General features: G+C 39.3%; 1 protein-coding gene across 8 annotated transcripts in view; it reads left to right on the top strand.

Annotated features, from left to right (window-relative positions):
* LOC144596051 (serine/threonine-protein phosphatase 6 regulatory ankyrin repeat subunit C-like) overlaps window positions 1–20,613 on the top strand; it is a 143,249-nt gene that overhangs the window by 60,353 nt on the left and 62,283 nt on the right. For 7 of the 8 annotated variants that reach the window (XR_013547562.1, XM_078404147.1, XM_078404148.1 and 4 more), the window contains exons 7-15: window positions 1,863–2,005; window positions 5,460–5,672; window positions 6,387–6,465; window positions 12,054–12,168; window positions 13,015–13,097; window positions 13,801–13,918; window positions 14,750–14,818; window positions 15,233–15,373; window positions 15,845–15,928. Coding sequence is in view for 7 of the 8 variants with exons in the window: in XM_078404147.1 (XP_078260273.1) it covers window positions 1,863–2,005; window positions 5,460–5,672; window positions 6,387–6,465; window positions 12,054–12,168; window positions 13,015–13,097; window positions 13,801–13,918; window positions 14,750–14,818; window positions 15,233–15,373; window positions 15,845–15,928 (1,045 nt within the window). In the remaining variant the exon portion in view is untranslated. The remainder of the gene's footprint in view (window positions 1–1,862; window positions 2,006–5,459; window positions 5,673–6,386; window positions 6,466–12,053; window positions 12,169–13,014; window positions 13,098–13,800; window positions 13,919–14,749; window positions 14,819–15,232; window positions 15,374–15,844; window positions 15,929–20,613) is intronic. The other variant, XM_078404143.1, reaches the window with a different exon arrangement.

Here is a 20,613-nt window from a genome sequence, read left to right as displayed (position 1 = left end):
GGGGGGGGGGGGAGCAGTGGAGTGAACAAAGGGACGGGAGAAAGAGAAGGAGGCAGTGGAGGGGGGAGGGGGGGAGCGAATAAAGCTATGGCTACCAGGAAGAAGCGGCAACTGGTGAGAGGAGAGGGCGCCCCACAGTGACCAAGATCATTTAGTTGGTAGTGGCGGCCTGAAGAAAGTGCTGTTAGCCTGGGTCTACAACATGAGCCGCGTCAACCGGACTGTGTGGCAGCTGGTGAAGAAGGGCTCGCTGGTGCAGACCTGAGCCACCAGCACAGATGTTTAAGGTGAAACAACACAAAGTGCTGGAGTAATTCAGCAGGTCGGGCAGCACCTCTGGAGAACATGGAAAAGTGACATTTTGGGTTGGGGACCAAAGGTCCCGACCCGAAACATAACCTATCCATGATCTCCAGAGGTGCTGTCTGACCTGCTGATTTACTCCAGCACTTTGTGTCATTTTGTGTATTAACCAGCATCTGCAGTTTTTTGTTTCTACCTAGTTTTACGGTGATTCTGACCTTTTAGTTTAGTTTAGAGATACAGCATGGAAACAGGCCCTTTGGCCCACTGAGTCTGCACCGACCAGCAATCACTCGTACATTAGTTCTATTCTACACACCAAGGACGATTTTACAGATGCTAATTAACCTACGAACCTGCATACTTTTGGAATGTGGGAGGAAACTGGAGCACCCGGAGAAAACCCACGCGATTACAGGTAGCACTCGTCATCAGGCTTGAGCCCAGGTCTCCAGCGATGTAACACAGCAACTCTACAACTCGACTGCTATGCCACTGTGCGCCCCTTGTGTAAATTCTGACTCACGTAAAGGTTTACAGAACGTAACCCTTAGTAAGTTGCGGAGTGACTGTAATGTGAAATGATTACATTTTGGTAGAAAAATTAGGAAAGACTATCGACTAAATGACGCAGTTCAAAAGGATGTGCAGGAACTTGGTCTGGATGTATTTTTTGCATGTTCCAAGAATGATTAGTAATGCATATGGGATCTTGAGATTTGGTGTAGAGTACAAAACCTATAGGGATATTATTATGTTGAACCTGTATGAAGCATCCAGTAGCTCACAGCTAGAGGATTGTGGCAGAATTATGGTGATGTACTTGAGGTCATGGAAATTGTACAGAAGAGTTACAAGGGAGACTATTATCAGCTCCAAGGATGGACAAGAGAAGCTGGGTTGTTCTCTTTTGTAGCAAGGAAAGTTAAGGGGAGGTTTGCTGGCAGTGTACAAAATCATGACATATTTAAATGTGGTAAATGGACTGTTCTGTAACAAGAAGACAGATTTTTAAAAATTGGTACAAAAGCTGCAAAGAGGTAAGAAAAAAGTTTTTTTGTTCATAATTGTTAGGATTTGGAATTCATTACCTTTAGGGATAAAATCAATAAATGCCTCAAAGGACTTGAGGGAATAATTTGCAGCCATATGGACAGAGCAGGGGAATAGGACTGATGGAATAGTTGTATTAAGAATCAGTACAAACTTAATGAACTGCAACAATCCTATGGTCGTCACTCCCTCACCATTGCCATGCCAATATTATGAATGCATCTTCAGCATTTCCAGGGACAACCAGAGAATGACAGTAAGTGCCCACATGCTGAGAATAAATAAACTAAAACAAAAATAAGACATTTCTGGTCAAGAGTATTCAGTTATCTACTTGTTCTTAATTTTATTCATATTCTATTAATGTCAGAAATGTAAAATTAGGTTTCTAAATCTAGAAATAGATGTTAAGGATACATTGAATGTTGTTGAACATTCATTACATAAAACAACATTAAAATGTTATGTATTTCTATTCATGTGTAATGTGAAATTTTGTATTATAGGTCATGTTGAAGTTTTTTCCTTGTTGTTGAATCATGGAGCTGAAGTTACTTGCAAGGACAAGAAAGGCTACACACCATTGCATGCAGCTGCATCTAATGGACAGATTAATGTGGTAAAACTTCTGATCAATCTTGCTGTGGAGGTAAGTGTTGTTTGCTTGGAAGACGAATAGAGCGAAAGTGTGTATATTTTTTCTTGAAGTACTCAAATAGATAAGAGGCCAACAGGTGCATAGCAACAACATTAGGGGATTGGACACATTAGAGGCAGATAACATGTTCCCAATGTTGGGGGAGTCCAGAACAAGGGGCCACAGTTTGAGAATAAGGGGTAGGCCATTTAGAACGGAGATGAGGAAGAACTTTTTCAGTCAGAGGGTGGTGAAGGTGTGGAATTCTCTGCCTCAGAAGGCAGTGGAGGCCAGTTCGTTGGATGCTTTCAAGAGAGAGCTGGATAGAGCTCTTAAGGATAGCGGAGTGAGGGGGTATGGGGAGAAGGCAGGAACGGGGTACTGATTGAGAGTGATCAGCCATGATCGCATTGAATGGCGGTGCTGGCTCGAAGGGCTGAATGGCCTACTCCTGCACCTATTGTCTATTGTCTATTGTCAACCAACCACCAACCACAACATTCATTTATATAATGGTCTTAATGCAGAAGAACATCTCATTGCAGTTCACTAAAATGTTATTCAAACAAAATAATTATTCCAATCTCTATGTTAAGGCAGATGATCAAAAGCTTGGTCAAATAGCTTTCAAGAGAATCTTAAAACCGCAAAGGGAAATTGGGAAGAAGAGGCTTGGGAAAGAAATTCCAGCTGTTAGGGCCTTAGCATCTGAAGCATGAACACATGAACCAGTAGTTTCAAGTTTAAATCAGAATTAGAGGAGTGCAAATATCTTGGAGGATTTTGGGGGTGGAGAAGATGATACAAGTAGGGAAGATTAACATCATGGAGGTATTAAATGGTAACTGATATAAGGGTTACCTTGTTACAAATTAGGATATCGACAGGAGAATTTAGGAAGATCTCAATTTTTGGTAACTAGAATGAAGGCAACTAATCAGGAATGTATTGGAATAGTCAAGTCCAGAATTAATGTTTCAGTAGCAGCTGAGCTGAGATGGCCGACAATACAGAAGTGGCAAGGATAGGAGTTCTAAAAAGTTTTAAATTAAGTATTACAATAGAACATAATGAAGAACTATTCCTGAGTGAAAAGTGTTTTGTGGAAAACTAAATTTTAATTGTGGCTGTTTGGGTATTGGGAAGTTTAGTTCCTCCAGAATTTTCAAATCACTGTCCAAAAATTTGAGATACAGAATAAAATTAAATCACATGGAATTACTATAGGCAAAAAAGGAAATAAACACAATTTCTGTTTTCCAAATAATTTTCCAGTTTTTGCTTTCTAAGATGCTCTTCATTTAAAATGTGAGATTGCAAGTCCTGATTCATGTGGGATATGCAGTGACTCCATAATGTTTGGGACAAAGACCCATCATTAAGGAGTTTGTACGTTCTCCCCGTGACCTGCGTGGGTTTTCTCCGAGATCTTTGGTTTCCTCCCACACTCCAAAGACGTACAGGTATGTAGGTTAATTTGACTGGGTAAATGTAAAAATTGTCCCTAGTGTGTGTAGGATAGTGTTAATGTGCAGGGATCGCTGGGCGGTGCGGACTGGGTGGGCCGAAAAGGCCTGTTTCCACGCTGTATCTGAAATGTAAAAAATAATAAATAAATAAATAAAACTTTATTTATTTCCCTCTGTACTCCACAATTTGAGATTTGTAATTGAAAAAAATCACATGTGGTTCAAGTGCACATTGTCAGATTTTAATAAAGGCCATTTTTTAAACATTTTGGTTTCACCATGTAGAAAGCAGTGTTTATACACAGTGTCGTCGTCCCCCCCCCCCCCCCCAATTTCAGGGCACCATAATGTTTGGGACACAGCAATGTCATGTAAATGAAAGTAGTCATGTTTAGTATTTTGTTGCATCTCCTTTGCATGCTATGACTGCTTGAAGTCTGCGATTCATGGACATCACCAGTTGCTGGGTGTCTTCTCTGGTGATGCTCTGCCATCTTTAGCTTATCTTGTTTTGGTGGCTAGTCCCCTTCAGTTTTTTCTTCAGCATATAAAAGGCATGCCCAATTAGGTTCAGATCGGGTGATTGAATTGGCCACTCAAGAATTTACCATTTTTTAGCTTTGAAAAACTCCTTTGTTGCTTTAGCAGTATGTTTGGGATCATTGTCTTGAATGAACTGCCGGTCAATGAATTTTAAGGCATTTGTTTGAACTTGAGCAGGTAGAATGTGTCTATACACTTCAGAATTCATTATGCTACTACCATCAGCAGTTATATCATCAATGAAGATAAGTGAGCCAGTACCTTCCGCAGCCAAACGTGCCCAGGCCATAACACCCCCACTATCGTGTTTCACAGATGAGGTGGTATACTTTGGATCTTGGGCAGTTCCTTCTCTTGCCATCACTGTGATATATGTTAATCTTTGTCTCATCTGCCCACGAGACCTTTTTCCAGAACTGTGGTTGCTCTTTTAAAGTACTTCTAGGCAAACTGTAACTTGGCCATCCTATTTTTGCGGCGAACCAATGGCTTCCATCTTGCAATGTAGCCTCTGTATTTCTGTTCATGAAGTCTTCTGCAGACAGTGGTCATTGACAAATCCACACCTGACTCCTGAAGAATGTTTCTGATCTGTCGACAGGTGTTTGTGGATTTTTCTTTATTTTAGAGATAATTCTTCTGTCATCAGCTGTGGAGGTCTTCCTTGGCCTGTCAGTCCCTTTGCGATCAGTAAGCTCACCAGTGCTCTCTTTCTTCTTAATGATGTTCCAAACAGTTGATTTTGGTACGCCTAAGGTTTGGCTGATGTCTCTTAACAGTTTTATTCTTGTTTCTCAGTCTCATGATGGCTTCTTTGACTTTCATTGGCACATCTTTGGTCCTCATGTTGATAAACAGCAATAAAAATTTCCAAAGGTGATGGAAAGACTGGAGGAAAGACTAGATGCTGAGAGCTCTCTTCTACCTGCATTAAGGAGGCATTTAAACACACCTGAGCAATTACAAACGCCTGTGAAGCCATGTGTCCCAAACATTCTGGTGCTCTGAAATGGGAGGACTATGTATAAACACTGCTGTACTTTCTACATGGTGAAACCAAAATGTATAAAAATAGCTTTATTACAATCTGACTATGTGCACTTTAACCACAAGTGATTTTTTTTCTATTACAAATCTTGAATTGTGGAGTAGAGGCAAATAAATAAATGATGGGTCTTTGTCCCAAACATTATGGAGGGCACAGTATAATAAGCAGCTAAAGTGGGGAATAGGTATAAATGGTTTACTTTTGGACTGTGTCATTTATTCACTCTGCTTTGTTGATACAAACCTGTTCATGTTTTAATATCTTAGTTTTATTTTCTGTATAATGTTAATATCAGTTTGACTTTCAAAAATTAAGCATGAAGGCTTGTATTATCAGCAGTTTCAAACATTTAATGCTAAATGAGTTTGTTTTCTGCATTAGAATTGCACAAACTTTATTTCTTCAGATTGATGAACCGAATGCCTATGGCAATACGGCACTCCATATTGCATGTTACAATGGACAAGAGGTGGTTGTCAATGAGCTTATTGATTATGGTGCTAATGTGAACCAGCCCAACAACAAGGGATTTACTCCTCTGCACTTTGCTGCTGCCTCCACTCATGGTGCTTCATGTCTTGAACTATTAGTAAATAATGGAGTCGATGTCAATGTCCAGGTACAACTTTTCCTTCATTTTTTTAATTGTAAAAAATAAACTTTATGAACGGTAAATGACTTAATCCACATTTTCCTTTAATTGCAGCATTTGCGTCTTTAAAAAAATAAGTACATCCTTTCATCTATTTGCATTAGTAGTATTAGAGGTCTTCCAGTTGCTGTGGGCTGATCAACAGACTGTGGGTCAATATGGAAGCTATTTGGCTTCATTCTTCACCCCTAAACATCAGGATTGGAGAATTGTAGAATGTTTGCAGCCTAAAAAGAGGATATTTGGCCCATCTTGTCTGAGGCAGCTGTCTACTTGAACCATTTGCTAGTTCCAACACTTTGTCTCTTCCTCATGGCCTTGAAAGATTTTCCTTGTCGCATATTTCCCTAATTCCATCTTGAAGGCTAGCACAGAAACTGCTTCCACACATTTGCAGGCAGTGCTATTTGGACTGTGAAAAAGCTAACATCTTGTCGGACAAATAATGATCCGCCAACCTGAATTTGTAGCTCCTAAATAAGAAGCAAATGTTGTGGCTAAGCAAGGTCACGTAAGGAATTGTGGTTAGTTCCCCAGCTTCAGCTGCACACTTTCTGTTTTGCATAATACTTCCATTAAATAAAAGTAAAAAGATGTGACTGTTTTGTGAAGGTATAGGGTTTGATTTATGTAATCTAAGATAATAGTCAAGTGATTATCATATTTTAAAAACATTTTTAGAGTAAAGATGGCAAGAATCCACTGCACATGACTGCTATCCATGGCCGATTTACACGATCACAAACGCTCATTCAAAATGGTAAGTTGAAATAATTATTTGACAGAATTTATTTAAAGATTTTAAAATATTTTTTTGCATCACTATTTTCCCAAGGCTGCAATTCAGATTTGAATATGGAAACTATGTACTCCGCTCTTACTAAAATCCAATTTGAATATGGAAACTGTTCATACTTTCAATTGTTGAAAATGGGGGAATAAATGGTGCTTTAATTTACAAACACAATGGAACTGTAATTGGGTGGAGACCTTAAAACAGAAAGATGGGAATCTTTTATCTACTATACACAGTCAACAGTGCAAAGAAATAAAAGCAAACTGTTGGAAGAACTCAAGCAGTATCTTCCAAGCAGTATCTTCCCACCGTACCCTCAGTCCTGATGCAGGTTATTGACATGAAGCATTGACCATCTCTTTGCCTCCACAGATGCTGAGCTCTTCCTGCAATTTTTTTTTTGTTGCTTCTGGCATCTGCAGTTCCTCGTGTCTTCAGTGCAATTAAATCCAGTTGTCAGGATATGTACAGCTTTAATTATGCTGAATGAGTAATATTACTCAGGACATATCTGTCTGCTTGATTGGCACTCCATTTACAAACTAAGTATCCCCTGCTGCAGTGTGTACCGTTTACAGTCTGTATTGCAGCAACCTGCTAGGGCTGCTTCCATACTTGTGGCCCTTGACATCCAGAGGAACATGAACAAAGTGCAAATCACTGACAATTCTGACTTTGAAATAGATCTTGGTTCTTTTGTTAGATTCCTGGTCTAAACCTTTGAGTTCTATCTTTAACTGCATTATGAGAGTACTTTCATCAGAAATGTGACAATGTTTTAATATTTCTGCTTACCATCATCTAGTCCATAGCCTTCTATGCATAAGTGATAGAAGTGCTCACCTGGACACTTCTTAAATGCTGCCTGTGATTTGGCTTCAACCACACCTTTAGGCAAAGCATTCCAGGTACTTATCATTCTCTGGATGATAATTATCCCCTTGTAAATCCCCCCCCCCCCCTACCTTAAACCTATGACCTCTCGTTTTATCAATATCTGAAATGGGAAAAGGTTACCTGCATTTTTCCCCTACCAAAATCCCTCATAATTTTATATACCTCAATCGTGTCCCCTCTTAACTTAACTTAACTACAACTCAAAAAGATCCTGGTGAATCTCCTCTATACCATCTCTCGTGTTATCATATCCTTCCTGTACCGGTGGTGATTGGAACTGCATGCAGAACTCTAGCTGAAGTCTAACCAAGGCTGGGACATAGCCTCCCTTCTTCTATATTCAATTGCATGACTAATGAAGGCCAGTATCTCATAGGCCTTCATAACCACATTTATCTGTGTTGCCATCTTCAACAATCTGTTGACTTGTACTGAAAGGTCCCTGTGTTCCTCAATAATACCCATGACCCTCCCATTCATGGTGTATTTCTGGCCTCATCAGTATTCCCAAAATGCATCACCATACTTGACTGAATTAAACTCCATTGGCCATTTTTCTGCTCACACATTGATCCATCTCTGCAGCTGAAGAATATCTTCCACACTATCAACAACTGCTCCAATCTTCGTTGCATCTGCAAACACGAATTATGCCTCTCATATCCATATCCAGGTCTTTCATGTTCATTACAAGCAACAAGGATCACCAGTGCACATCTCCTATTTAGACTGTAGAGATACAGCGTGGACACAGGCCCTTCAGCCCACTAAGTCCATGCTGACCAGCAATCAACCAGTACACTAGCAGTATCCTACACACTAGGAACAAATTACAATTTTACTGAAGCCAATTAACCTACAAACCAATACGTCTTCGGAGTATGAGAGGAAACTGGAGCACTCGGAGAAAACCCACGGGGCCACAGGGAGAAAGGACAAGCTCTGTACAGACAGCACCCATAGTCAGGATTGAACCCGGGTCACTGGCTCTGTGAGGTAGTAATTCTACTGCTGCGCCACTGTGCTGCCCTAAATTTTGAAGCCAGTTTTGGATCCATTTTACCGACTTGCCTTCGATACTATGGGACCTAAAGTTTTGAACCAGTCTCCCATGTGGTATCTTGTCTAAGGCCTTAATAAAGTCCAATTAAATTGTATCTACTGCCTTGTCCTCATCAATACATTTTATTACCTTTTCAAAGAATTCAATTAAATTGTCAGACAGCGATGTGACTTTGACAAAACGTTGGTTGTCTCTGATGAGTCTCTGCTTTTCTAAGTGATCATTTATACTCTTCTTAGGGATTTTTTTCCAGTATCATCCCTACCTGTGATGTTACACTTACAGATCTATAGTTACCAGACTTTTACCTGCTGCCTTTCTTGAAAAGAGATACTTTGTGTGCAGTCCTCTAGTCATCTGGTACCTAGCTTGTTTAGCAAAGATTTAAAAATCTCAGGCAGAGTCCCAGCAATCTCTTTCCATACCTCTTGTAGTGGCCTGGGATAAATCTGGTGATGGTGATTTATCTACTTCAAACCGCTATGACAAAGAGCATCTCGTTTTTATTTATGGATTTTTCTCGACTTTCATCTGACCCTTCAATATTTTCTCCAACAAAGTTTATTTCCTTTGTGAGTACCAACAAAAAGTATTCATTGAGGACCACATCTATACCTTCTGACTCCACCCACAGATTACCCATGCTGTTCCTAATGGACCAGACTTTTTTCTGGTATTTATTCACAAAATGCTGGAGTAACTCAGCAGGTCAGGCAGCATCTCAGGAGAGAAGGAATGGGTGACGTTTAGGGTCGTGACCCTTCTTCTCAACCCGAAATGTCACCCATTCCTTCTCTCCTGAGATGCTGCCTGACCTGCTGAGTTGCTCCAGTATTTTGTGAATAAATACCTTCGATTTGTACCAGCATCTGCAGTTATTTTCCTAGGCTTTTTTCTGGTTATTCTTTGCTCTTAATATACTTGTAGAATGCCTTCTGATTAACCTTAACCCCATCGTCTAGTGATATTTCACAATCCCTCTTAGCCTTTTTCAATTTCCTTTTCTCTGACCACTTTGAAATATGTAGAATTATGGCCATTATCCTTTCCCTTGTCCAGTAAATCTCCTCGACATGCTTCTAAGATTCCGCTCCCTCTGAGGCTTTAATGCTAAGACAGTTCCAGTTAATATTTGGGAAGTTGAAAGTTCCCGGTATAATGACTTCATTTTTATTGCATCTCTCTGATATGTATCTGTCCCTCTTTATCCTGTTGATGGATGTTTCCAAAGTGTTCACCTTCACAAAGGATCTTCTTGACATTGGTGTTTCCGGTCGTGATCCTTCACCTACACTGTTGGGAGATTTGCCACATACAGGTGCTCCTCAGCTTATGATGGGGTTCCGTTCCGAGAACCCCATCGCAAACCGAAAATATTGTAAGTCAAAATGCATTTAATACACCTGATCACGTGGCTAGAAGTAAGGTGCGGCTCGCTACGGGTCACTGCCATTTGTACCATCGCAAAGTCAAAATATCGCAAATCGAAGCATCGTAAGTCGGGGAGCACCTGTACAAGCAGCAAGTGAAAATACTCTTTTATTTCTAATTTCTGCTCGTATAGCTTCATTTGAGAAGCCTTGTAAGGTATCCTCCCGCTCTACTAAAGTAATGAAATGCCTCCTCCCTTTTACTCCTACCTCAGTCTTTTCTGAAAATTCTATACCAAGGGATATTGTGGTGCCAATTTGTCTTTCAACCACGTCTCAGTGATTATTGGGAATGTTATTCTTCAAGGTTCCAAAGCTCATTTTCAAAAGCACATGGTGATTTATAAGTTTTAATATTTTGGATTATAATAAATTCATATTAATAAATGTATCTCCCTGTGACATACATGACCATGTTGTGGTTTCAGTTGAGTAGTATGTAGATGTTCCTATTCAGTTCATGGCAATTCCATAAAAAGTTTTCAAATTCTAAGCACTTTAAACAAGATGTAAGCTTATTTCCATTGTAGCTTCATTGCGGTTTTAGAAATAAACTTTTAAGTCCTGCTGTTTACAATTAAATGCTTGGAGTTTTGCATAGAACTACTAACACCTCCTTGTGTTCATGAAAAGAAATCCCAAATTTGCTGGGAATTCTCCACAATTCTTTACTTGGCTCTGGCTTTGAACATTGAACTAGTTTTCCAATTTCCACCCTCCCACCTTTGATATAGTATGCAACATGCAAGAGCTGATTATATTGCAGAATCTTCTTGGTAAGCGATAGGGTGGTTTCAGTCAGGAAGTAACATTGATGGATCTGGAGAAGTTAGGTTTGTACTTTACACAGAGGTCAACAGTGAGTGTGGGCAGCTCACCATTAGCTGGAAATTCTAGGCCAGTAACTTGTAGTTCATTGTGATAAACGGCGCTGCACATCAGTGCAACATCTACAGTCTGTATTGTGGCAATATGCCAGGGTATCTTCGATATAATAACCCAAACCCATGAACTGTAACATTAGACGATGAATGCCAGTAGGAAAATGTGAATGCCATCTCTTAAAGTTTTATATTAAATTCAAAGGCTTGGAATGCTTCATGAATTATTGATATTATGATGGGACCTTCAAGATTCCTCTTGGACCAGGGGATAATGAGAAAATTGGGTGCTATGCACCCAATTATTATTATTTTCTCTTCCTGTAGTTTAACGTGGTGTTTTTAAAGAAATGCTAAATTAGAATGTATTTGAATGAAACATTCATCACCAATATTATCTTTTGACTTTGTTTTAATGCGAGTCAATTGCAATGACATGATATTAATTGCCGTTTGTTTTCGAAGGTCTGCTTAATAATCGTCATAAATTCATCACTTTCAAGTTAGGATCATGACTTGAACGTGAAGTACAAGTTGAATTGTTTATCAATTATGCTGCATAGGAGTTGGTGAATGGAGTTTTTTTGGGGAATAGAAAAGAGAGGTATAATATTTGTTGCTCAGAACAGCTTTAGAATAATGAGACCAGAGGCTTGAAAATAAAAAACCTGTTTAGCTGAATGACTGTGGTTGTCATAGTAATGTCCAAAAAATTGAAACTAGAAATAAAAAAGGCTAAATCCCCAAAAAAACAGAATTTAGAGGAAGAAAGGCCACAGACTTGAAATGTTGATTGTTTTTCTTTTACAAATGCTGTCTGACTAGTAAGTTTTTCCCACATTTTTAGTTTCAATTCTAAAAGGCGAGTAGAAGAATGGAGGAAAGATTAGGTTCGGCAGCTAAAAAGATTGAAGGAAGAAGCTTAAACCCTTTGAGAATTGAACAAATTGTGAATCTAGGTTATGCTGAATGTAGGTGTGCCAGATTTTTATTATGCAGTCATTCATTGAGATTTGAGTTATTTTCGCAAGGTCGGCATTTATTAGCATTGTCGTGGGATATAATGCAAGAATTTGTTTAAAAAGATGCCTACTAGAAAAGAAAAATCTTGAAGGAATTTGAAAAAAAGAATAAACTCTAAGTTGATGCACTGGAGGAAAAAACAATGAAAAATGTTCATACTTGTTTAATCTTCCTCAAGACATGGTGTAAAAATATTTTTAAAATTGAATCTGTAATTAAGCCATCTTTTAAAATGGCATATAATGATTTTTTTTTAAGGTAGCGAAATCGACTGTGTTGATAAAGATAGCAATACACCATTGCACGTGGCGGCCAGATATGGACATGAACTTCTTATTAATACCTTGATAACCAGTGGAGCTGAAATAGCACAGTAAGTTTCCAAAGGAGGAGCATGTTTTGCACAAGTCTGATTATATTTCATTTCTTTCAAAAGGCAATTTCTTCAAAGAAACTGAAAGCTATTGTTTCTTTAGTATTTGTTAGCTTGCCATATAGATTTGCTGTAAACTCAATTTAAAAGATTGGCACTGTTTTCTGTGTTCACAGCATTACCAAATATTCTAAATTTGTTTGATATTTCAAATTTATTGTCTGATTATTTTGTACCATCTGATTTGTTCACTAAGGTGAGTTCACTGGATTTGCATTGTAGGTAGTTGCTGAAGGAGACTCGCTTGCCCTTTGCCATTAAATAATCCATTTTAGTTTGCTCCCTTTACGATCACCACCTCCCAGCCAGTCTTTTTTTCTGTTTCATTCTGATGACAGATCATTGACCTAAAACATTAGCAGTTTCTCTGCGGACGCTGCATGATTTGCATTTTCTGTTTTTATTTCAGATATCTTTCATTTGCTGTATTTTGCTTTGATATACCGATAAAATATTTTCCTCAGCAATCTTCCACGTTCAGTAAGATGATTGGGTGGCTAAATATTGGATAATTTTGTCACTCACAAAATGTGGTTTTAGTGAAACTGAAAGACAGTTTTGAATAGTTTCTATTATGAATGAATATTGAAAGTATAAATTTATTTTTATCTTAAATATAATGATTTTGAACATTTAATTTTTTGCTTCAGAAAATGTTATTGCTCAATTATATAGATTTCTTTGAAAATTGCAAAATTATCTTGTGAATTTAACAAATGTATTTGTGTAGTAATATATATTTCTGAGTCAAAAACTTGTCATAATATGTTATGATTTTTTTTTTAGACGTGGCATTCATGGTATGTTTCCTTTGCACTTGGCTGCATTAAATGCACATGCGAATTGCTGCAGGAAGTTACTGTCCTCAGGCAAGTAGATTAAAAATAATATTGAATCACTTAGTTCCCTATACACTTGTAGTTTGTGCCTTTTGGCCAATTGCTCAATAACTTCCTGTGCTCTTCTGTTCTCTCCTACTCATAAAAAAAAAAAAAAAAGCAATTTAGCACAGCATAAGGCTTTCCTGAGTGGTTATATTTCAACAGCTGCAGTATCCTGAATTGTTTAGATATCAATGGGTTGACTTGTTTTTCTTGGCATAGGTTGACTTATTGTTGATAATTGAAAGTTTCCTCACAATTCTGTAAAACACCATTTGAATGAAACCTTGTTAATTTAAAACTTTATATTTTCAAACAACTATTTATTAATCTGTTAATCTTGTTGTAAAAATGATTATGTTTACAGCTGTTCCATCCAATTGTATTCAGAAAACTCAAATATAGCTCAAATTTTTGTTTTTACAATTTTTTTACTTCTTACAGGATAAAATGATGTTTTCTTGCTTCAAAAATATTTGTATTTGCATCTTTGTAAATGGAATTGAGTAGAAATTAATAGTACTAACCAAATTTTCTACTTTACTCTTCTATTTCTCATAATAACTCATTATTTTTTAAGAACATATTAGCCTATTGAATAGTTTCTAAATAAAGCACTTCTTGGCAATTTGTGAAATGATTCTTATATTAACTAATTTCCATCTCTACAATAATTTTTGCGGTCAATTAGGACAAAAATATAGCATAGTGTCATCATTTTGTAATGAGCACGTGGTGTCTGCAGGCTTTGAAGTAGACACACCTGATAATTTTGGAAGGACTTGTCTTCATGCTGCAGCTGCAGGAGGGTGAGTTCATTTTATTAGCAAGCTTTAGTTGTTCAAGTATTATGTATTCAAAATTTGAAAGTTATGCCTGTGGCAAAGTGACAGCATTCATCACCAGTTCCAAAGATCAAGTAATTTCTCTGGTGTGGTCTTCGCTACCATTGGGATTTCTGGCAGATGTCAGCTTTAGGAGCTTCCCGAAATCCACTGTCTTCAGGCTTGCTGAGAAGCGACTCATACTTCAGACTTCTTATAGCCAACAAAATAGAAAGGGAAAAACATAATTAGTTTATATTCTACACACTTTTTACGGAACATGGGTATATGACTTAAGGTTTGTTTTGGAATATAAACACATTTATTTCTTTAACAAGATTCAGAGTAACTTGAAATGTATTTAGGATTTTAGGATTGAAGTATAATTCAAAGATTTAAATACTTTGGGTCCAGAAGATTGCTTCAACAGTAATTCTGGCTCATAGTTGCATAAATTTCCCTTGCATATCACAAAACCAAACAATAACATTTTTGGTATATTTTGCAGTAGGATTAAATTCTAAATCCCTATATATCTTGTTAATTCATAGGATTTTCCTAGATTATAGTGACAAACATTTCAAATAGTGTGGCCAGTGGAGAACTGCTGAAGCACCAACAGTATTTTGGGGTTTTTCAACTTAATGCATTGGTGAAAACCCCAAAGTTGCATCCATTCACAGCATCATTACAGTCATCACACCAAAAATGTGTTTATTTTGTATTTTAACCTGTCTATTTGACTTCTTAGAGAGGACGTTGTAATTGCTGATATATTGTTTCACTTTAACATGCAATATATTTTTCATCACACAGAAATGTTGATTGTATAAAACTGTTACTGAATAGTGGAGCAAACTTCAACAGCAAGGACAAATGTGGGAGGTGCGTAACCTGATCTTAATTTATAGAATAAATCCTATGGGTTGCACACAGCAACCAACATTATTGTTCTTCATGACAATAATTTAAATGTGCTTGAAGGTAGACACAAATGTACTTGTTTTCTTATCAATTTAGTAGCCTTATATTATAAATTGGCTTTTTTAAATATCAAGAATCTATTGCATACTGCTTTATTGATAGTTTGTCAGCAGGAATTCAGTGATAAATAAGTGTGGAAATAGAAATTAAATATTTGATGTTTCTGAAACTTTTAAGCAGATACAATTTACAATCAGTTTCAATTCATAATGAACGAATGATACTTTATTAAACTAATAAACTAATATGCTTTCTGATTAGGATGTGATAAGAATTGGATTTTAAAAATATTATTAATATAATGTTATTTTACAGGACTCCACTGCACTATGCAGCTGCGAATTGTAATTACCAATCTATCATGATGTTAGTATCAAAGGGGGCTAATATTAATGAAACGGATGAACGAGGTTGCACTGCTTTGCACTATGCAGCGGCATCTGATGAGGACAGAAAGTAAGGGCATTTATTTTTGTGTAATATGGAGTTATGAGCTACATCCTCATTCAACAGCTAATCATTGGCTAAACATTTTTCCTATTATGTATTCCATGATGGTGTACTGTATGTTTTAAATTACTTTAATATCTTTAATATTGTTCGTTCATTTTTAGCTAGAAATGCCCTCGTGATATTCAGTACCCAAGTAGCTTCAAGTATTTTTAAATTCACAAAATTAGTTGGAATTTAATTTGCTAAAATTGGATTCCGATATATTGTCTGGTTATTTGATTGGTTTGTATTAATGAATAATTGTAGTGGAGGGGGAAGGTATGCTAATTTAAAAATATCTCAGAAATCCTTTCAAATGTTTTTCTATTGATGGGCAATATCACATGACCTACAGCCTAACTGTAGCTTTCATTTTGAAATCATTTACTAATAAAACATGCTAAATCTCACTAATGTTTTGATTCTATCACCAAGAAAAAGAAATATCTTGGAAAATTCAGATGAAAATGCTGAAGAACTTGATGATACCAATGAAATAAAAGAGAAAGAGGCTTCATTGTAAGTTGAAAATTTCCTGAAAGAATAGTTGTGGGGCTGGTTGTTCCAAAATTTTGGGAGGAGAGGCATCTGCCACAGGATATTTTGCTTGTTTGTGTGTGTATATATTCAGTCACTCAAGTCTTTGTACATAAGTTATTTATTAGCAGATCACTAGCAGTACAGATGCTGGCTACTGTTACCCCCAGCTCCCACGATAGTCTGGAGACTAGCAGCCCAGTACTAGGGTAATGTAGTACAAAACACGATCTGGACTATGGACCGGATGTGCAACAGTAAAACCAGACATGGATCTACATCCTCCTTCTTAAGCATAAGCCCCCAAACTAGATAAGAGCATATAAAGCCACTACAATACAAAAAACTACAGCTCACCGACATCTTAATATAAAGGATGACTATTAATCATAGTCCATAATAAATATCTAGCCGCAGTCTTGGTACTTAGGATTGGGCTTACAGACCCGTGCTGCGCGAGTACGATTCAGGCCCTCCACTGTACCCATTGTCGGTGGCAGCACCGCAGGTGGTGGTTCAAACAGCACTGGTCTTGCCACAGCCTTTTGCACAGGAGACTGCACCGGTGACATCACGGGTGACTTTATAGGCAATTTTATTGGTGATTTCACCACCGGCACCAGCGGCTCCTTCGTTGGTGTAAAGACCAGCTTGCGGTCTGCTGACACCTGGTCTCCATCGGTCCATAACATGCCACCTGTGACCTCCGTGTAGCCATGCAAATGCTGCTGAGATGGCACCGGCTCATTCACCGGTAGAATGTGTTTTCTGTTCCACCGGTAGGTTCCTCCTTCCGATTGGACAAAATAGGACCGTGGCTCCTGGCAGGCCCCACTAACTATGCCCAGACGATCATGACCCTTCTGGGTCTGACCCTCCGACAGAGGCTGGAGAGGGTGGCTAGACCTGTCGTAGTATGCCTTCTGGATCTGTCGATTATGTTGCAGCTGTAGTAGTTGCCTTGCAACGGGAGGGGTGGTACGAGTTTGTCTGGACATCAGACGTTGGGCTGGCGAACCCAGCACCGGATCACGTGAAACATTACGGAGTTTGATGAGGTCCAGGAATACATCGGACCCGGCTCTTCTGCATCTCTCCATGACCTGTTTGACACTACGGACAGCCCTCTCGGCTAGCGCATTCAACTGCGGATACTCCAGGGCTGCTGGTGATGTGTTTAAAATCCCATCGCATAGCAAAGTTCTTGAAACACTGACTGTTAAATTGACCGGCATTATCCAATCTGAGGTTGTGAGGAGACCCATGAACCGAGAAATGTCTTGCAAGTTTTTGAATTATCGCCGCTGACGAAATTGTGCGGAGCAAATCGATCTCGAACCACCCGGAATAGGAATCCACCAGGACCAGATATTGATTGCCACGCCACTCGACAATGTCAGTGACCACAGAGGACCAGGGTAAATCAGGAACCAGGTGCAGCAAAAACAGTTCCCTTTGTTGATGTGGGGCCAAACTGTTTCATACTGCACATGATTGCGCCCTCTGGTGCACGTAGTCAGACATAGCAGGCCAGAAAAACATACCTTTCGCTCGCTGAACCGTTGCCTCAGTGCCGGGGTGGCCCCGATGTATTGCGTCAAGTACTGCTGCCGTAGTGAAGCAGGGGTCACCACTTTGTGGCCTTTCATAAAAACAACCTTTTTTTTAAAACAGCCATGGGCGAAAATAATGCCATAGGAAATCGCAGCACAGCAGTAGAGCTGCTGCCTTACAGCGCAAGGGACTCGGGTTCGATCCTGACTAAGGGTACTGGCTTTACAGAATTTGTACGCTCTTTCTGTGACCGCATGGGTTTTCTCCGGGTGCTTCTGTTTCCTCCCACATTCCAAAGATGTGCAGGTTTGTAGGTTAATTGCCTTCTGTAAAATTGTCCCTAATGTGTAGGATAGAACTAGTGTATGGGTGATCACTGGTTGGCATGGACTCGTTGGGCCGTAGGGCCTGTTCTCCGACGCTGTATCTCTCAAACTAAAACTCAGTGGTTCAGGCAGCAAGTGTGGAGGCAGAGGGGTGGTTGACATTTTGGGTTGAGACCCTGCATTAGGTCTGAGTGTGTAGAGGGATGATAGACAATATAAAGAGGTAAGAGGGTGAGGTGTGGCGGGTGCTGGCAATTACGAGGTGGAACCATGTGAGAATCGAGATGATGAGTTGATGGAACCAGAAGGGGGAGTGGAGAGGATGAATTGGGAGATGAACTGGTAGATAATTAATAGAGACAGATAAGAAGTGCAAAATAAAAGGAGCACATGGTACCAGGTGGGTGAGGTGGAGATAGAGATCGGCTGGGAGGTGATAAGTGGAAACACAAGAAGTTGCAGATGCTGGAATCTGATAAGTAAGGCAGGTAATCATGGAAAAAGGACAAAGTGCTGGAGTAACTCAGCAGGTCAGGCAGCATCTCTGGAGAACAGTTCTCCAGAATGCTGCCTGACCCACTGAGATACTCCAGCACTTTGTATTTTTTTTGTATCTGCAGTTCCTTGGTTCTAATAAGGTAATAATGGAACCAGATAAGGGAGGAGGATGAGCAGATGAAATCAGCTAGGGGAGAGTAAAGGAAACCTAGTTACGTGTAAGTAATGGGCAGATGGAACCAGGTGGTGGATAGGGGTGGAATTGGGTCTTGGAATATGGGTGCAGGGGTTTGGAGAAAGGTTGGGGGTGAAACCTTGGTGGATTATAAGCCATTAAAACTGAGAGCACTTTTCTCTCATGGAAATCGGCATGCATTTCCAACATAGGCCAGTTTCAACAATATTAAAAACTAATCTTAGCCACCATTAATATTGGGAGGGAAGAACAATGTTCAATGCACGCTTGAAGCATGTTCAATGCACGCTTAGGTCTATCGAACATTCATCTCTATTATGGCAATTTTAAAATTTCCATGTTAATACCCAATAAATGACTCGCAATCGTGTTTATCTACTTTGTCCTTTACCTTTTGCACTCTTTTAATGCTTGACAGCCAATGTTGCAATACACCGATAGCACACATATAGTGATTAGAACGTACAATGAACAAACACGTATAAGTACTAATGTGACTGAAGAAGCTTGCTGGAACATGTCATTAAGTAGATGAAAGGTCACAGGGATGTCAAGTTATTAGACAATAGACAATAGACAATAGGTGCAGGAGTAGGCCATTCAGCCCTTCGAGCCAGCACCGCCATTCAATGCGATCATGGCTGATCACTCTCAATGTACCCCGTTCCTGCCTTCTCCCCACACCCCCTCACTCCGCTATCCTTAAGAGCTCTATCCAGCTCTCTCTTGAAAGCATCCAACGAACTGGCCTCCACTGCCTTCTGAGGCAGAGAATTCCACACCTTCACCACTCTCTGACTGAAAAAGTTCTTCCTCATCTCCGTTCTAAATGGCCTACCCCTTATTCTTAAACTGTGGCCCCTTGTTCTGGAGTCCCCCAACATTGGGAACATGTTTCCTGCCTCTAATGTGTCCAATCCCCTAATTATCTTATATGTTTCAATAAGATCCCCCCTCATCCTTCTAGATTCCAGTGTATACAAGCCTAATTGCTCCAGCCTTTCAACATACGACAGTCCCGCCATTCCTGGAATTAACCTAGTGAACCTACGCTGCACGCCCTCAATAGCAAGAATATCCTTCCTCAAATTTGTAGACCAAAACTGCACACAGTACTCCAGGTGCGGTCCAGATGCTCCTGGACGGGTGTGGGAGACCGAACCAGTAATGATGCTTCGACACGATGCATAATCTTTAGCAATGCAAGTGAGCAATAATGTATACTGAAACTGTTCTTAGTTGGAAGTGTGAAGGATGACATATAGCAGGGATCGCCTGCAGATATAATACAAGGACACTGAATTATTCTTGACAGCCTGCTCCAGGGGCAAACTTTGCTAAGTAGAGATTTGCGTATGATGTACTACATTTTTTTATGGCATCTTAACAATTATGATTTATCTTTTCTATTGCTTTGTGATCTGAGCACCCATATTTTTACACAAAATGAAGATTATGAGTAAAATTGTATTGTTGGGCTCATGTTACCTATTAATGTTGATTCTGTTTGTAAAAGAGCAACATTGCCGTGCATATACAACGAATTGGCATAGGTATGACATTCATTTTATAGAATAATTGATTTATGGTAGTATATAAAAGTTTATTGTTTCCTTTTCCCTCTCCCCGCTCGCTCGCCCCCTCTCTCTTCTCACTCACTCTTGCTTTCTACTTGCTCCCAGCTTCTCGGTTTTCAGTGCACAACTGTAAGAACGGGTCAATTCAAGACTTGGATTATACCCGTGGCTTAATGCTGATGCCGGGGAATACAGATGCTGGAATCTGGAGCAACGATACCTCTGCTGGAGGAAAAACCAAACTGCTGAAGGAATTTAGTAGGTCAGGCCGCATCGAGGAAGGGAAATGGACCATTGATGTTTTGTGCCTGGACCCTTCATGTCTACTCAGTTGACCCGCTATATTCCTCCAGCAGATTGATACTGATAGATGGGTGATTTTTAAAAATGGGGTTCAGTTTTTGCCACAGAGGTTGACTTTTTTTTAAAGAAAATATCTGCACTGTTGCAGGCTGGACGCAATGGAAAATTGAGAACTTCATGTACTTTTCAAACCACTGCTAGCACAAATAATAT

The sequence above is a fragment of the Rhinoraja longicauda genome, chromosome 8 (assembly GCF_053455715.1).
Source record: "Rhinoraja longicauda isolate Sanriku21f chromosome 8, sRhiLon1.1, whole genome shotgun sequence".
NCBI lineage: Eukaryota > Metazoa > Chordata > Chondrichthyes > Rajiformes > Arhynchobatidae > Rhinoraja > Rhinoraja longicauda.
This window is presented reverse-complemented; position numbering and strand designations above follow the sequence as displayed.